At 30.5% G+C, this 16957-nt stretch overlaps 1 protein-coding gene across 1 annotated transcript in view; it reads left to right on the top strand.

The window, feature by feature from the left end:
• The window catches only part of rst (irregular chiasm C-roughest), a 266079-nt gene that overhangs the window by 186364 nt on the left and 62758 nt on the right, over nt 1–16957 (top strand). The window contains exons 6-9 of the mRNA XM_089215933.1: nt 1259–1386; nt 3136–3417; nt 9606–9747; nt 10298–10420. Coding sequence (XP_089072059.1) covers nt 1259–1386; nt 3136–3417; nt 9606–9747; nt 10298–10420 — 675 coding nt within the window. The remainder of the gene's footprint in view (nt 1–1258; nt 1387–3135; nt 3418–9605; nt 9748–10297; nt 10421–16957) is intronic.

Here is a 16957-nt window from a genome sequence, read left to right as displayed (position 1 = left end):
CACTGCAAGCTCCATCGCAGTATATAATAATAGGTATATTGTCTTTATTTATGACGTTGCGGTGCTGTGGTTTTTATAAAAGCTTTCGGAATGAGGTCATTTCATTGACTACGTCTCGTTCGCGAAGTCGTTATAAATATATTATTATATTTTTATTCAACATTACCTGAATAGCCAGAGCACTTGAATACTACTACTATTATTTATTTAAAAAAAAACTGACTTTGATAATAATAATATTTACGTATTACTGCTTTATGCTATAAAATTTTAAAAAAAAATCAAATATATCACTCATTTCAGAACAATATTTAAAATATAAAAAACGCCTAACAAGATAAATTTTCAAGCATACTTATTATTATTATTTATGATGCTCTTTCATACACAATATCCACAAAAAATCAAATCAAAAGGAATGATATATACACGTTTTTAAGAATTTCACCTGCATTCAAATAATTTAAAACGTAATGAGCAACATTAATAGTTATGGGAGTAAGCACTTATATATACTTTTGTTTGTATTTGTTATTATAAATTATTCGCTTTTCTCGAAGAGTAAAATATTTAAGATCTCGTGAAATAATGAGACACTTTTTAAATTATTTATATTTTTATAAAAATCACGAGTCATTATTAAATGTCCAGAGGTGAACACTGTAGTGCTCGTGTGTTCGAAAGTTTAAACTTTATATTATTATGATGCAATATATGTCTATGTCATTATTGGCCCAATTTCCCCCCTCTCTCTTTGCATGTTACCTGTTGGTATAATACATATTATATCCGGTATCAAATATCATGTGATAACATCACATGATGACCTTTTTAATTAAAACCAAACTTCTAAATAGTTTATAATCTGTTTTTGCTTATACTATATGTAAATACTGTATCCTTAAAAATTGTTAACTTTAAGCTCCTTGTATGCCAATGGCCATAGACGCCGAGGATTATTAATTCAAATAAAAAAATAAAATAAAACTAGTATATCCGGCCTTGGCGTTAGTGTTCCAGAAAATGTACATATCTCCAGGCCGGTCCCTACATCATATTTTTTTCCTCTGGCATACAACTAAATACGGGCAACGGATGTTTTTCTACTATATATTGAAGTATAATTATTTACATGAAACGCTGGGCCCCAGTGCCACGGGTCCTTCTGGCCACCACCCTCCCCGACTGTGGAGGCCTACGCGGCTATCTCATATGATTATCCGATATTAAAGTTTATATTGTATTTTTTTCCACACAGATAAACCTCAGTTCAAAAATCGACCGAAAAACGTCCAAGCGGATCCCGGAACATATGTGACGATCATGTGTGACGTGGACAGCAATCCGCCACCGACCATCGAGTGGACATTCGAGAAAACAAAAAAAGTGAGTGTTAAACAACGCTTTTCAACTTTTTCGCTCCTAAACTACATTTCGTAGAATATTTTATTATACTGTGAATTATGACACTATAACATCTCAATCATTACACCTGATGGCCCTTGGGAAGTATTTATCACTTAGCCTAATTGTTTTCGGAAAGTTTTAATCACGTATAGTGGTGAATATTTCGGTCATAAATTAAATGACTTTTTAATCCCTATCACAGCATATCAGTCAAAAGCAAATCCGGACTAACGGCGGGAAAGGTTGCTATCAGACGTAATATCGTCAGCCTATAACATAATATTATTATATACAGAATAAAATGCATTAATCATTTGTACCTATATATAACTATTATATTTAAATTCCTACTGAAAACTAAAGCATAATTATTTCAAAAGTTGGAATTAACTCTGATTCATCGTTAAAAGTTTAAAATGTATATGAATACAAAACTGAATTAAGTTCATATTTTGTTTGAGTCATCAAATTAATTTGAATTTTGTTCGTATTTATATTTATATTTATATATCTAACATATTATGAAACTTTCAACTTTTTTTTTGGTACCTAGTTTATTTTATTTTATTTTAAAATAACAAACCACCTCAACGACTTATTAGTCACAAAACTTAAATAATTTGAAATATAAACCTTACATTATTATTATTTAAATAATATAAAAGTTAACTTTCCCGACATGCACAACCTGCGGTGTCCAATTCACCATCAACCACATAGGTCCTCATGGAATGCCGAACCTACGACAATACCCGAAGAAGCCACAGCCTACCCCAATCACTATCAGAAACTCTATGCAATCACCATTGCCAACACCATACAATTCATTACAGCCGCCAATCTTATATCCAAAATTTAATGTAACTTATATGCAATTTTTATTATTTCTGTAGTTTCTGTAATTTATAATTTTCGCACTGTAAGCCCAATGGCCCATGTTGCCGAGGGTATTATTAATAATAATAATAGAAAAAAAGTTAACTTATTTAATACGACATTATAAATACCTATAGATACATGGTATAGGTAGTTTTATAAAAAAAATGTATATGTGCTACCTACGACTGCTGTTAGTATTTCAAATGAATTGTCTGTGTTCTTCGATGTGATGATCACATAATATATTGTATATAAATTAGTGTCATCTTCCTACAGTGGCCCACCACAACATTTGAATTTAAGATAAATCATAATCAGCTATTGAAAATGATTTCATGAACCATGACTTATATGAATATATGAACACATTAATCATGTAATGGCATTATTTTTGTATAATATATCAAGTTAACATATTTGCCCCTCCTCTAACAAATTTTTGTCTCATCATGGCCCACCTGATACTAAAATTCTGGCGCCACCACTGTTTTCCCATAAAAATACATCTTCTCAGTATCATTCTCATCATTACCCACTCGCACCCTACATTATATATAATCTATACAGCAGGAACGTACCCAAGAATTTTACAAAGAGGGGGTGGGGGTCGAAATAATTTTAACATGTAAAAAGCATAAAAAAAGGTATTTTGCACCTAATGAATTTTAAATCCTGTCATTCCCTGAGGGGGCGGATCCAGATCCGACCCCCCCCCCCCTTGGATAGACCACTGGTGTATAGAATATAGGTAACCGTGCAGGTAGACTGCATATCATCATAAATAGGGTAAAACAATATTACAATGTACCTATATATATATACTTACAACCGGAATTTGTTTGGCTGCAGGTGATGAGCACGACCAGCAACTTGACGGTGTTGGTGTCGAATTTGACGGTCGGCCGATATCACTGCAGGGCCATCACGTCTGGGTTTGGTGAGGTAAACGCCGAGGCTTCGGTGACCATGAGGGGCAAACCGATCATCGACAGCCCTCTGGTCCAGTACGGCACTCTGTCCGAAACGATCCGGCTCGAGTGCGTCGCCAAGTCCGTGCCCGTCGCCGACCGGATAGTTTGGACTTACCATAACACCGAAATCGGCACCAAGAACGATCAGAAACATTATTCGGTGAGTATCTCGATTTGTCATATAGTATAGTGAGACGCGCCCTAAAACGTCACTGCAAGCGCGCATCGCTCGAATGAAAAATAATATATTATGTATTTATGCAATGCTGCAGAAAATAGAAACATTATAACAAAATAGGTATACATGTGTTATGGAAAAATTACAAAACGTAGCATTTAAAGCATATGATTGTACTTAGATATACTTTTTTGATTATATACAATTAGCAAGAATTTAAATTTAAATTTAAATTAAAAAAAAAAAAAAACAAAAAATCCATTCGCGCGTAGGTATTTATTAACCTACGTTACTATTATATTATTGGGTTGTTAGATATTTTATTGCTATAGGTAAATAAGCTATAATTCGGCTATATCGTGACTATACTATAATATTTTATTATACGAACCAACATTTTTAATGCGTATTAATGTAAACATTTTTTTTTTAATTTGTAGAATGCCACATAACTTTTAGTATAGGATAATTTGTTATAAAACATGGTACATACAAAAAATAGGTTTGTAAAAAGTAAAAATATTTTAATGTATTTTTAATACATATTTGTACTTGGAACTTTGGAACTACGCAGTTTATAACTATTGGTGTATAATATTATGTATATGACGTGTTCTCTTCATCGGAGATATTTTCAAATATTATTGTTTAAAAAAATAATAAGGAATTTAAAAACGTTCGCTTTCTCATTGTTGTAATTTTACTCGATTTATTGCGAAACAAAAAAGTTTTTTATTTATTCGTTGGTCCGGTGGAATTTATTACGGTTTATTAAAAGTGCAGTAGCATCAATATTCGGTTGTTTGCATTACATTTCCAAAAATCGGCTTAAGCTTATTACACAGATCGATTATCAACGATAATCGCACTCGCGGTACAAGAGTTTTCGGCTTTCTATTACTTTGTTCATTTGTTGTTGTTTATTCGTGTTTGTTTGGTGCCCCTTTTATTATTTCCTCATCGATCACTCGTACTAAGGCCGTGCCGGTAAGATGTTAGTGTAGAATGCAGATAAAGGATTTTGACAACGATTATACCAGATATGGCTATTAAAATGTTCGCTATATTTTTCTAAATAATCAATTTTCATACTGCGGTGTTTAATAAAATATAATAATTATCGTCAGAAACTCAATGAACACGCTATGATAAATATATTAAATTTGCAGATTGGTTCCATAATGATTGTTTGAAAGACGAAACACTCAGTTTTTTCAAATACTACCGTTATAAAAATGTATTTTTAGACACTTTAAAATCATAACAGAACATAATATAATAAAAATTTCCATTTTTATTAATATTATTTTCTGTTTTTATTTTTTTTTTTGAAATTCTAATACATAAAAATCGAAATTAAAAATAGTAGATAATTGGTAATAATTATTTAATATTATTAAGATGAGCAGAATAGTGTATCAACATTTACTGAACATTTACATTTAAAATTTAATTATAAGTAATTAAAATTAATTAGTTAATTTTTCAAAATTTCTTTTTTACTTAGATGGTTAAATTTTCATTTTTAATAAAATAATTTGCTTAAAAATGTACTTATGCTGCCATTAAATCCGATTAAAAATATCAAGTAACATTGTAAAAAATATTTTTTTTCAAAATGTTTTATACCAATGACTTTAAATAATAATTTCAAAAATAATATATCCAAAAACGTATCGACATAAGAGGGTTTAAGTACTTTTAAAATAATCTCCTTATATTATTATTAAAATAAAGTATTCATCACACGAAATCTACTTAGACGTTCGTCCTTATTAATGTTATATTAAGAAGTAGGTATACAACTGTATATTAAGCTTATTTTTTGAGTATCGAACCGAATATCTGCAATTTTACGCCCCAATATAAGAAATAATAAGTACCTTAACTCCAAAAAGCACACTATACTCACAATACCATATATTTCGAACTATTTTTTGAGATCTTTGATGGCGCGATATATTATTATTTATTATATTAAACTGCACGTTTTCCACGAACAAAAAAATAAGGAAAAAGACCATTTGCAAGATGAAACGTTCGAACAACTAAGCCGGAGCGTTATAAGAATTTGAAATTCGTGAATAATCGTAAAATGGGGGGAAAAAAATACATAAAAACGCGGTTTGACTAAAACGAAGAAATACGCGGTTTTTTTAGTTTTATCGAAGTGTGCGTTTATTTTTTATTTTTTTTGTTCCGGAACGATTCAGAAAAACCCATATACACATTAATCTAAGTGCCTATTTTTTACATATAATAATAGGAATATGTATCTAGATTCTAGAATGGTATTGATGCTTGAAGTATACAGAGTGTTATAAACGGTCACCAATTGTTTATATCAGAGGTATTCAAACTCCCAGGGGCGTCGCGAGGGTTTTCGAAGGTTGCCGCGTCAAAGCACCAATATTGTATGATATTATTTGCAATCATTATGGAAATGAAAAAGACATGCCTTACTACGCGACCATTTGAATTTTTATTTCTGGTACTAAAGTCACTGTTAATATAATATTATCACCCATATAACATATTTGCCATATTGCATCTGTGATGTGTTGTTTCAAGTTTTCATAATAATTTGGGAGCCGTAAAAATATTGTGAACGCCCTAACGAGCCGAGGGATGAAAAAGTTTGAATACCTCGCTGGTTTATATAAATCATAACTCATGAATACTCGTTAGGCTGCGGGTATCCGCACTAAGTATCTGGTCTGAATTTTACACTTAAGTTTTTTTCATCGCAGTAGTTCCCACACTCCTTTTCGAGTAGTTCAAAGAATCTCCGCGAGATCTTGAAATATATGTATTATATTTTATGATGGATTTTATAGTTAATTATATTGTATGTTTATATAAATTTGAAATATTAGGTTAGGTTATTAATGGGAAAATTTGTGGGCGATCTCGTTTGATATTAAGCACTCTGTATATATGATTTAAATATAATAATATGAGTAGGGATGATATTTAACGTGGCTGTCAACACAACGAATTACAATAATGTTTCACGTTCAAACTCTAGCAAACCGTGTTCTTTGCGTGGGCGTTGTTTTCGTCGTTTTTGACGTTGCAGCTCTTACGATATCGACGACGAAAACAATGAATATTATGATTATAATAATAAAACGCTTCAAAAGACCAATTGTATAATGACATGTTACTTTGTTGTTGTAATACAACGAAATAATAATGATTGCTTTATTATTATATTAATGATAATAATAATACGTGCAATCAAAAAGCGGTCATCCTGCCTAGTACATGTATAAAACTTAATGTAAAACGTGCATTGTTTATTATATTATAATGATTTTTTGATTTTTTATCAACACGAATTTACCTCGTAGACATAGGCTATTGGGCAAAAAAGTTTTTTACACTATTTTATTTTTTTTAAATTTTTTTTATTGAACATATTAACATCGACAGCAAAGGCCATTAGTTACACTTATTTACAATAATGATATAATATAAATGTACTGATACAATTGTAAGTTATTTATTTAGGTTGAAACATTTTTTTTTTATATATAAGATTGAACAATTTTGTTTTTCTTAAAAAATTAATTATGTCTAGGTTTTTTTCATGAATAGGTCCGAGTGTGGAGTCGAGGTTGTATGATATCTTATGTTCGGCTCGTTCTTGGTTGTAGATTATGCAGTCGGCTATTATGTGTTTTATTGTTAATGCAATACCACAGGTTTGACAAATAGGGGGGTCCTCTTTTGCCATAAGGAGACCATGGGTGATTCTGGTATATCCTATGCGGGGTCGGTTAAGAACCGTCTCCTCTTTTCGGATGAGTTTTGGGTTCGTCCACCGGCGGATGTTTCTTTTAATTTCGTTTAATTTGGTGTTTTGTAAGTTCCAGAGTCTTTGCCATTTATTTATAGTACCTATATTCGTTTATGAAAAGTTTCGTTGTTGTTAATGGCTATAGAGGCTTGTTCATCGGCTAATTCATTGCCTCTTATTCCCGAGTGGCCAGATATCCACATGATGGTGATTTCTTTACCCAAAATGGAAGCTTTGTTGAGATTGGATCTGGATTTTAGTTGCAATGTCGCAGGGGTCGAATTGGTTTTGTGAGCTTTTTATCGATCTTAGTGATTCGCTGAGGATGATGAATTTGGAGTGGGCTTTTTGGATAATAATCTCTGTAGCCATTAGGATAGCGATAATTTCGGCTGTGAATATGGAGCAAATATTAGGTAGTTTTTGCAATATTATTTACACTAGCTATTTTATATGATTACTATTATTACTTATATATTGTATGCGTAATGCAAAAATTGTCGAGGGACAGGATGCTAATTATCGGAATTCCGTGCACACTATATCTTGGAGGATACGGTATTAGATCAGTATAACCAACCGGAGGTGGAGGTGGTTTCATTAGCAAAATAAAATATATATTTTCAATAACACAATTATTTAAAAAATGGGGTGAGCGTGCTTTGTGAAACACCCGTATAATAAATACAGAGTTCCGCGATGATGTTTAAACATAATAATCATAATAATAATAATAGATTGGTAAACGTGTTCATATAAATTCGAGTACAAATAACAATGTATAATTATAATTATTACATAACACGGCAACATAATATCGAGACAAAATGCAAGTTAACTTCTATAAGTAATTACTTAAATATTTTAACCGTGAAATTCTCAATCGCGTCATCATTTCAACTCCAAACTCTTTCAAGCGTGAAAATTGGTTTAAGTAAAAAAATTGTAACTGTGCGAAAATGCATAGTGATTAATATCCTCTATTCTTATTGTAATATAATTATACTATTAGGATTATCCTAATAAAGAAAAAAAATTATCGTGATATACATGTAATTTAAATTGAAGGGAAAAGCAATATCTTTGTCCCATCACTATATAAAATATGCCAGATGAAATTGCTCACCCTTTTTTTATGTATCGAAAGATTTGGAAAAATTCTGCTTTGGGATTTTCATAATTGTAACTTTAAAAAATTTTGAGAATAAAAAAAAAAATTATATTACACATTATACTTTAAATGTTATTTTTTAACGACTAGATATCATGTAAAAATGTTTTTTTTTTTTTTAACAACGTTTAAATAGATACTTTTTGAAATAATTAGTATGTTCAATGAATCGCCCGGTATACCTATTATGCGAGTGTAAAGCGCGTTCCTATATAATAAACATTACACCGCACATATTTTCGACTGCGCGTTTTAAGCCAATCCCAAAAATAAATATGATAACGTACGTACACGCAAGGAATATTTATGAGAATAGATGAGCCTTTTTTTTTCGTTTAAACCGACACCAGAGGAGGATCTGTATGAACACTACTACTCCTCTGCTGCCATCGTTTATTAATGTTTAATAAGAGAATAGATGAGCCTATTATAATATGTTATACATATTATGTAAATGACAAATGCCCACCGTATGTCTCGCCTGCATTTCATCCAGAAATTACCACATTGGGTTCAACTTTATTTTTTTTATCTAGTCTCGTAATAGTTTCTGTGAGAGCGCAAATAAAACACAACGAAAACGTGAAATAAACTTGTAATTATTATCACTCGACGTGTATTTTCGATTCGTCTCGCACCGTTTTCGTCGAGTAGATGTTACCTTTATCAAATTATGTTATCATGATGTAGGCATTATACGGAGCTGCAAACTGCAGTGGCGTATGTATATGTAAAATAAAAAAAAAAAAGGAACATTAAATTGTTATAGTTGTTACAGTGATAAATTGAATTGTATATGGCCTAGGGGTAACATTATATTATTTTATTGCAACGAATTGAAAATTGATTTGTTTTTTAATTTGTCACTGGTATATAACGCATATTTTCAAAAAGCTTATTATATTTTACTTACTATATTATAAAACCGAGTTACTCTCCAAATGTTGGTATTATCATAATAATCCTAAATTTGTTATCAATACTTAATTCTTCAGTTTTGGTCTTTATTGGTAAATAGACAGGTCATCAACTTTAAGGATTTTTGCTCGTTCGACACTTGTACTAATTTATATTTAAGTATACCGTATAATGTGATTCGCCATCATTGGTGTAGAGACAGTGTAATATTATAAATGTCTATATCATGTACAAATGATGGATAATGATTAATATTATAAAATATATTTACTTGTGCAGGTACTCGAAGACCCAACGGACGACGGCGTAAAGAGCTCTCTGATGGTCAGGAACTTGAAACAAGAACAGTTCGGAGCCTATAACTGTACGGCGTACAACGACTACGGGTCCGACTCGGCCGTAATCGTGCTGGTGCAAAAAAGTAAGTTACTCGCGTACACTGAGTCGAATAAAATATTTAGAAAAAATTGTGTTATTGAATACGAAGGTTTTTGAAAATTATTATTTAATTAATATTATTTAAGGTTTATTAGAATATATTATTAACATCTATGAGAGTGTGTGACTCAAAACGGAATGTTTTTTATAAAAATTTGATAAAACAGAACAATGATATTATCTTCCAAAGATTTTGAAAACCAGTTAAGATTCCTATTATTTCTTCGTCTTGTTATTTTATGAACATTTTTTAAAATTTTTATAAAGTTGGACATAATAATATAAATATAAATTAATATAATATAATTATCAATATTAAACTAATATATTTTTGCTTATAAAATAATAATATGTGCATAATATATTGTCTAAATATTGCCTACACAAAACTCCTTACTATAGGTGCGGTTCGAACCATTTTTTTTTAAATTCACAAGTCTTCACAAAACTCGTGTCGTAGATAATTTAAATACATATAATATAATATTTGTCGTACCTTAATTAATTATTTACGTTTCAAATTATCATTGTAGGAGACTTTATGCTGATCTTGGCAATCATTGGTGCCGTGGGCGGAATCGTCGTCGTGATTTTGATTTTCTCCGTAATCGGGTTTTGTAGACGTACAACGACTCAGAAAAAGAAGAAAGCCAAATGTGAGTACAAATTTATTATTATACAATAGGTTTTATTGTCCTCCACGCGTATTGTAGTATTTAAGACACGCAGAGTGGCGGTAGATTAGTCCAAAAATTAGAAAACTAGTTTTATAAATATAAATTGTTAAGTATTACCATAGCTGCAATTCCAGATTTTTTTTTCTTCTTTTTTCATTATGTTGTATTCAATCTGTTTCAAAGGAGAACAATAAGAATAAATGATGATAGAAGCTAAGATAAAAATAAAAATAATATATACAATGGCAGATTTGGCGGATTGTAGAGGCCTCAGTGGAGGTACTTACTACGACATGAGTGAGATTTTCTTAGGCTAGGTTATTATTGTACATATATTCACTTAGGTTAGCAGGTCACGACACCACTGTCTTTTTAATCTTTTAGTTGGGTTACCTGGGATAATAGAAACAGATGATAGGTCAGAGATTAAGGGATTTGTATGGTGGGCTAGGCGGCTATTGAAACGTTTATAATGTGTTTTCGCTAATAATTCCAGATTTAACTTAGAAGTAAATGCGTTTAAGAAATTCAGGTTTTAAATCATAGATTTGTTTTAGCTTGGTAATTCAAAAAATATAATCAACGATTAAATAATAATAAGGAATATATAGCGTACAATAATCAGTTTTATTTGAAATTATTTTTTAAATTATTTTTAAAAATCTACAGATTCAAAATAATATTGTTTTTTTTTTTTTATCTAATACAGTTGTTATGTAAATAATTTTCATATTACCTATCAAGGTACTAATTAGTATACTAATATGTTGGTCAGGCTCTTATAATAACCAATCAATATTAAATTGTATTAAAGTATATGCTAGATTAATGTCATAATGGCACCTATTATACTTATAACAGGTACCTACTGAAATCATAATACCACATTAAAACTTAAAAGTGTATTTTGCTTAAAAAGAGACCTATAAATAATTTCACTCCGAGACTTAGACCCCACACTGTAATATCATATTATACATAATATTATACGTAGAAACGTTATTAACTTGTTAAGTGGAGATTAAAGCTAATGCGTTTCACCTTATGTTTCATTTCAAAACTTTGACCATCACCATCCAACCCGCAGCTGATATTATGGAGTAGCTAGATTACGACGCGCAACGGGTTGACATTTTTTTTCTGAAAAGGGCTCGGGAAAGCATTAATAATAATTTATTAATATTCTGTTCAGCATAAAGCTTTTTCTGAATTTCCCAATCAAACAGTCATCTTGCAGTGCTCGGGATTACCTATATAGACTTATAGACCTGTGGGTTATTCTATTTGAACTGCATCATCGACCGTCGTCTTGGATTTATATAATGTTATTTATTGAAATTTGGGAAAAGGCGGTGGACCGCCTTGTATAATATAATATTACTATTATTATAGTGGAGATCTTAAAACTAATTTTCTCGACAATTATTAAAACGTTTTCATAGATAATTTTAAGTCATTCCAACAAAACATGATGTTTACTGTTAAGACTATTACTTTTCATCGACCGACAACTTACTAATTTTTTATATATATTAAATATTACTTATATATTATTCCGAAGCATAATGACGTATTTTTAATCATAATTGAATTTAGATTGAGTATAGTTAATTATTGGTCATAAAAAAAAAAAATTTAACAACAACACATTATTCATCATTCAAAGTATTTCTTCGATATTTGTTTGAAGCACAGAATAGTATATGATACTGCTATGGCTATGGTAACCCGAAAAAATATGTTAGTCACTATACTCAACACATCTAAAAACTCATCGATTACTAGCTTCGATATTTCAAAACATTGAAATTTTAAGAAGAAGAAAACATTTCATGATATTAAATATTACAATTGATATGTATGCTGTTGTTCAAACAAAATTTTAAAATTTTTAACGATTAAAATACAGTTTTTTTTTTCAAAAATTGTATACTTCCCATAGTCACGGAGTCATTTGTAATCTAAAATTGCATGAAATAAAAAAGACATATTTCCAAAATCGTTGATAGTTTTCGAAGAAATGAGTACAGCGAGTGTCGTCATTAAAAAAAAAAAAAAATATTCTACTTTGGTGTTCGGTGTTTGCTGTTTACATGCGTAAAATCATAATACGAAGACTGAAAGTCGTCGGACAAAATAATTTTACGTAACGCAACGCGTCGTCCTTTTACGTGTATTACGTGAACATGGTTTTAACCACATTTTCTCGTTATACACACTCACACACACGCGCGCGCATTCACATATACATAATATTTTATACCTAGGTGCACACACACCAAACAAGTAGCTCGAGGATGTAACCACGACATTCCTAATGGCCGAAATTATATTATAGGTAGGTACAGTAGCGGCAAACTATTATGTGTGTATGTGTGTGTGTGAAATGTATATATTACCATAATGTTTATGGCTTTATTTATTTCTTATATTATTTATTATTTGGAGTACCTATTAAATGACTATCGAGTTACATTATGTTTTCCTCGTAAAACATTTGAGTTTCTTGCCGTTTATATAATATATAATAACACTGCTATAATGACTCCGCCTTCACATGGGTAGGTCATATACACATAACAATATCATATCCGTCCTACCGTCCAATAATCGTAAAAATATTTATGCGGCCACGACGTGCGTCTGTGTTTTAATTAAAACTAATCTCCGCCAAAGATGCTGTGTTCGTAACAAAATAATAATATTATATTACATAAAGTAGCGATGAAGACGTGGCTCATATTATATAAACTGAACACGCGTGTCAGCTGCAATACGATTAACGGATATCTATATTACCGCCGCGTGTTATAAAATCGCATAATATGTTATCATAGAAAAAATCGAAACACAAAAATAATAATATTATATTATTATACAGCGTGTGATGGCCATGGTAAGTATTTGTGAATACGTCCAAAAGCTGCAATTCTCGTTTCGACTTGACTCGGTCGTCAAGCGTTAATAAACTTTAACGATGCACTGCGTTTAAATAATAATAAACAATAATTACAAAATCTGCAGATAGTTTGTGAACTAGCGAGACATCCTGAAAACCGTTTCCGGAATGGCATCGATGTGCTGTCACTATAAACTTGCCTACACGGTGACTACCGGAATAATTATAAATGATATTGTGCATTTTCAGTCTGTTTGTATCCGCAGTGATCGACCGCCAAATGATTGAAATATGTCAGAGTTTCAAATCCAATTGACTTCGTAGACAGATTTTGTTTTTTTTTTTACTGCACATCAATCAAAATTTAGTAAATGTAACCAACCCCTCGTGCTGGTGTATTTTTAAACAAAACGATTGTGGGGAGGAGGTGTTAAAGCTTAAAGCCATACTAGTTTCCACGATCATCATGGATTATTCAATGAAAATCTTCACCCACCTACAAAGATTAAAAAAATATAGACATCATATTATATTATTGTGATTTTAAATATACAGGGTGTAACAGAAAAATCTGACAAAAAATATATATATTAAATAAACGTATGAAAAAATTTTTTATAATGTTATATGATAAGTAAATAATTTAAAAAATATACTCGTGGCAGCAAATTCTCAAAAATCATATTTTGAAAATAGTTATTACGTTCTCAATTAATTTATCAAAAGAAATATTGAATATAAAAAAATTCTAAAAAATAAATTATTTGACTTCGATAAATCGTTTTACCATCAAATTGTTCTTATAATCAGATTCACAAATAAGCTATTTTGAATATATCAAAAAAATATTTTTGTTAAATTTAAATTCTTTTATTTTCAGTATTAAAAAATAAACATAAAAAATAATTATTATACATGCAGCGCTAGGGTCACTTAATGAAAAAAAAAAAAAAAAAATACTAATTTAAACAAGTTATTCGAAAAATCAGTTCTACCTGTTACACCTTGTATAGTCATATAATTGTAATGGCTTTGTACTGATATTGTAGCCAATATATATATATATACATATTAAATTAATGGATAAAATAGGAAGTAATAAAAAAGATTACGAATTTTCCGATTTCATAACGGGGTGTGTTCACCTAAAAACTTTCTGCCGAATCTCTCTGATATGTCGGTACTTGCGGGATTCATACCTGATCTACCAATTATGAATTCTCAATAATTTACGATTTGAAAATATATAAACTATAAATGAGTAGGTACTTAATAGAGTAACATAATTGAGTAACACGCTAATTTATATGAATTCGCCATCTATGAATATAGAAAAATCGTAAACGATTCTAATTATTAAATTAGACATTATAATATCATTTCAATAAATAACCCACGACGTATATTTAGAAATGGTTTTAAATATATATATTTTTTTTCGATATATATATAGGTTATCGTAAATTATATATCGTAAATACAAAATCAGATTGCCGCGTTGTATTTTTATAATCGAAAATACAATAATACTTAAATGCATAATATAGGTAGGTAATAATATCGTCATATCTCGTCATATTACTATAATCGATCGAAGTGAATAGGTAACTTTATATTAGTTTTCAGATTCGATGATACCACCTGCAGTGCGGTCATAAAACCACACTGTCGAACGGTTTGGCCGCCGCCGCCGCTGTAATATAATAATTATGTTTTTATATGTAATTTATAATTTAACGTTTTATGAGTATAGGTACTTAAAATTCGTAAATACACTCTAAAACGTTCTGATCTTGCGTGCTCGTGCTCCATATTATACGTAAAATTATCTTTTGTATGATATATATATATATTATATATAATACTTACCCTCAGTCGGCGATCTCGTGCAGTGCAGTCTTGCAGACATTCGTCCGATCACAAACCGTTTTTTTTTTCTCCAGAGATCTCTGTTGCGCCGTTTGTCGGTTCATCTGCTGCATGTTCCCGTGGTCGACCGGAATCTACGAACACACAATATAATATATTTTTTTTATTAATTTTATTAATTATCAATAATAATGTAGGTGAACGTATGTCGTAGGTGCCTGCGTATATTATAATAATGGATTGTCATTTGTCATTAAAATATTAACCGCCGCTGCAGTGTATGAGGTGTGCTTAAGAGGACGCCACACCCGTATACTCGTATGTGTTGTCTCCTTCGTACAAGTGCGTAACATAGCAAATTTTACTCTCAGCAGATCACGTTTCTCTCCGTTAATTTAAAATTTAGAGTGAATTGACCTATTATAAAAATTAAAGGCGAGATTATTACCGAGGGCATCTCATATAGGATTTTTATTATATTTTAATTTTAAACCGAGTTATGAGTATTTTTAGATATAAAAATAATTTGCAATTGTACGACGGAGACAACACATGTGGGTGTGGCGTCCTCTTAATATAATATATTTTTATTCCAAAGACCGTATAATAATAATATAATACATATGTGTGTGTACACAATAACTATACCTACCTAAATTTCGTTACTCATCTCCGGTTTTGTACTCTTCAACGGCGTCTAAACCGAACGAGGTTCGCATAAACATGTCAAAATGCGTATTAATATTATAATATGTATGGTACTAAATAATATATATAGTATACATTTTATGTCTGATAATTTAGGATATAATCGTGATCGACGGTCGGGGGTCTATTGTGACGAATAATATTTTGATTTGCTTTTATAATATGAAAACGACCTGACACGCACGCTAATAAATATTTGCAAATATCGCGTGAAAAACGTTCGGGCTACGTCATAGTCTTAGTTAAAGTATTATATTATTATGGACTTACGCGATGCATAAGACTAATATAAGTACGCGCTGAGTCTTAAAGTTTTTTTCGATACGAAAATAATATATTTTAAATCCATGGTAGGTATTTTTATGTTTTTAAAACTTAAATATCTTTTTTGTATAGATACATATATATTTAAAAAAATAACACACACACCCACACTACTAATAAATGGAAAATTGTGTCTTATATGTATATATTATTAAGTGCATGCATTCGGTTTGTTAACTATGACTTTAACCTTCAGCTGAGTGCTATTTTTTCACCAGAAACGGTTTTCCTTTATAATATTGTAATCACGCAACAATCAACAGTGGTACTTACTGACATGGAACGAATTATTATACGAAGAGCAAGCGCCAAGTGTTCCGTTTGTATGTTGCTTTTTGAATTAGTATTCAATAACAGCAATTTTTTCGACGAAGAAATGCTCATCTTTTGTTCGTCGTATACGGGTAATACTTTGTAGTAATGCGATAGAAAAAAAAAGCAGAAACATAATATTTGAATTCGTTAAGACGTAAAATTCGCAACGATCGTCGCCGCACTTTTTAAATGTCTTTAACAAAGCAAGATTTAAATAATAATAACACGTAAATATTTAATAACTTTATAACATGAATTATACGGAAAACTGGAAAACATTCGAAAGGAGCGTAGTTGTACCGCTTTGTATAAATGGAAAAAAAATTTCTTTTTTAATATGAAAAAATGTTCTACTATTGTATTTTGTACAATTTAAAAATAGATTAAAATATTAATTGACT

This window comes from Diuraphis noxia, unplaced genomic scaffold (genome assembly GCF_037042655.1).
Source record: "Diuraphis noxia isolate RWA-SAM2 unplaced genomic scaffold, SU_Dnox_SAM2 contig0001, whole genome shotgun sequence".
Classification (NCBI taxonomy): Eukaryota; Metazoa; Arthropoda; class Insecta; order Hemiptera; family Aphididae; genus Diuraphis; species Diuraphis noxia.
Note: the sequence above shows the minus strand (reverse complement) of the source record. Positions and strands in the feature narration are given on the sequence as shown.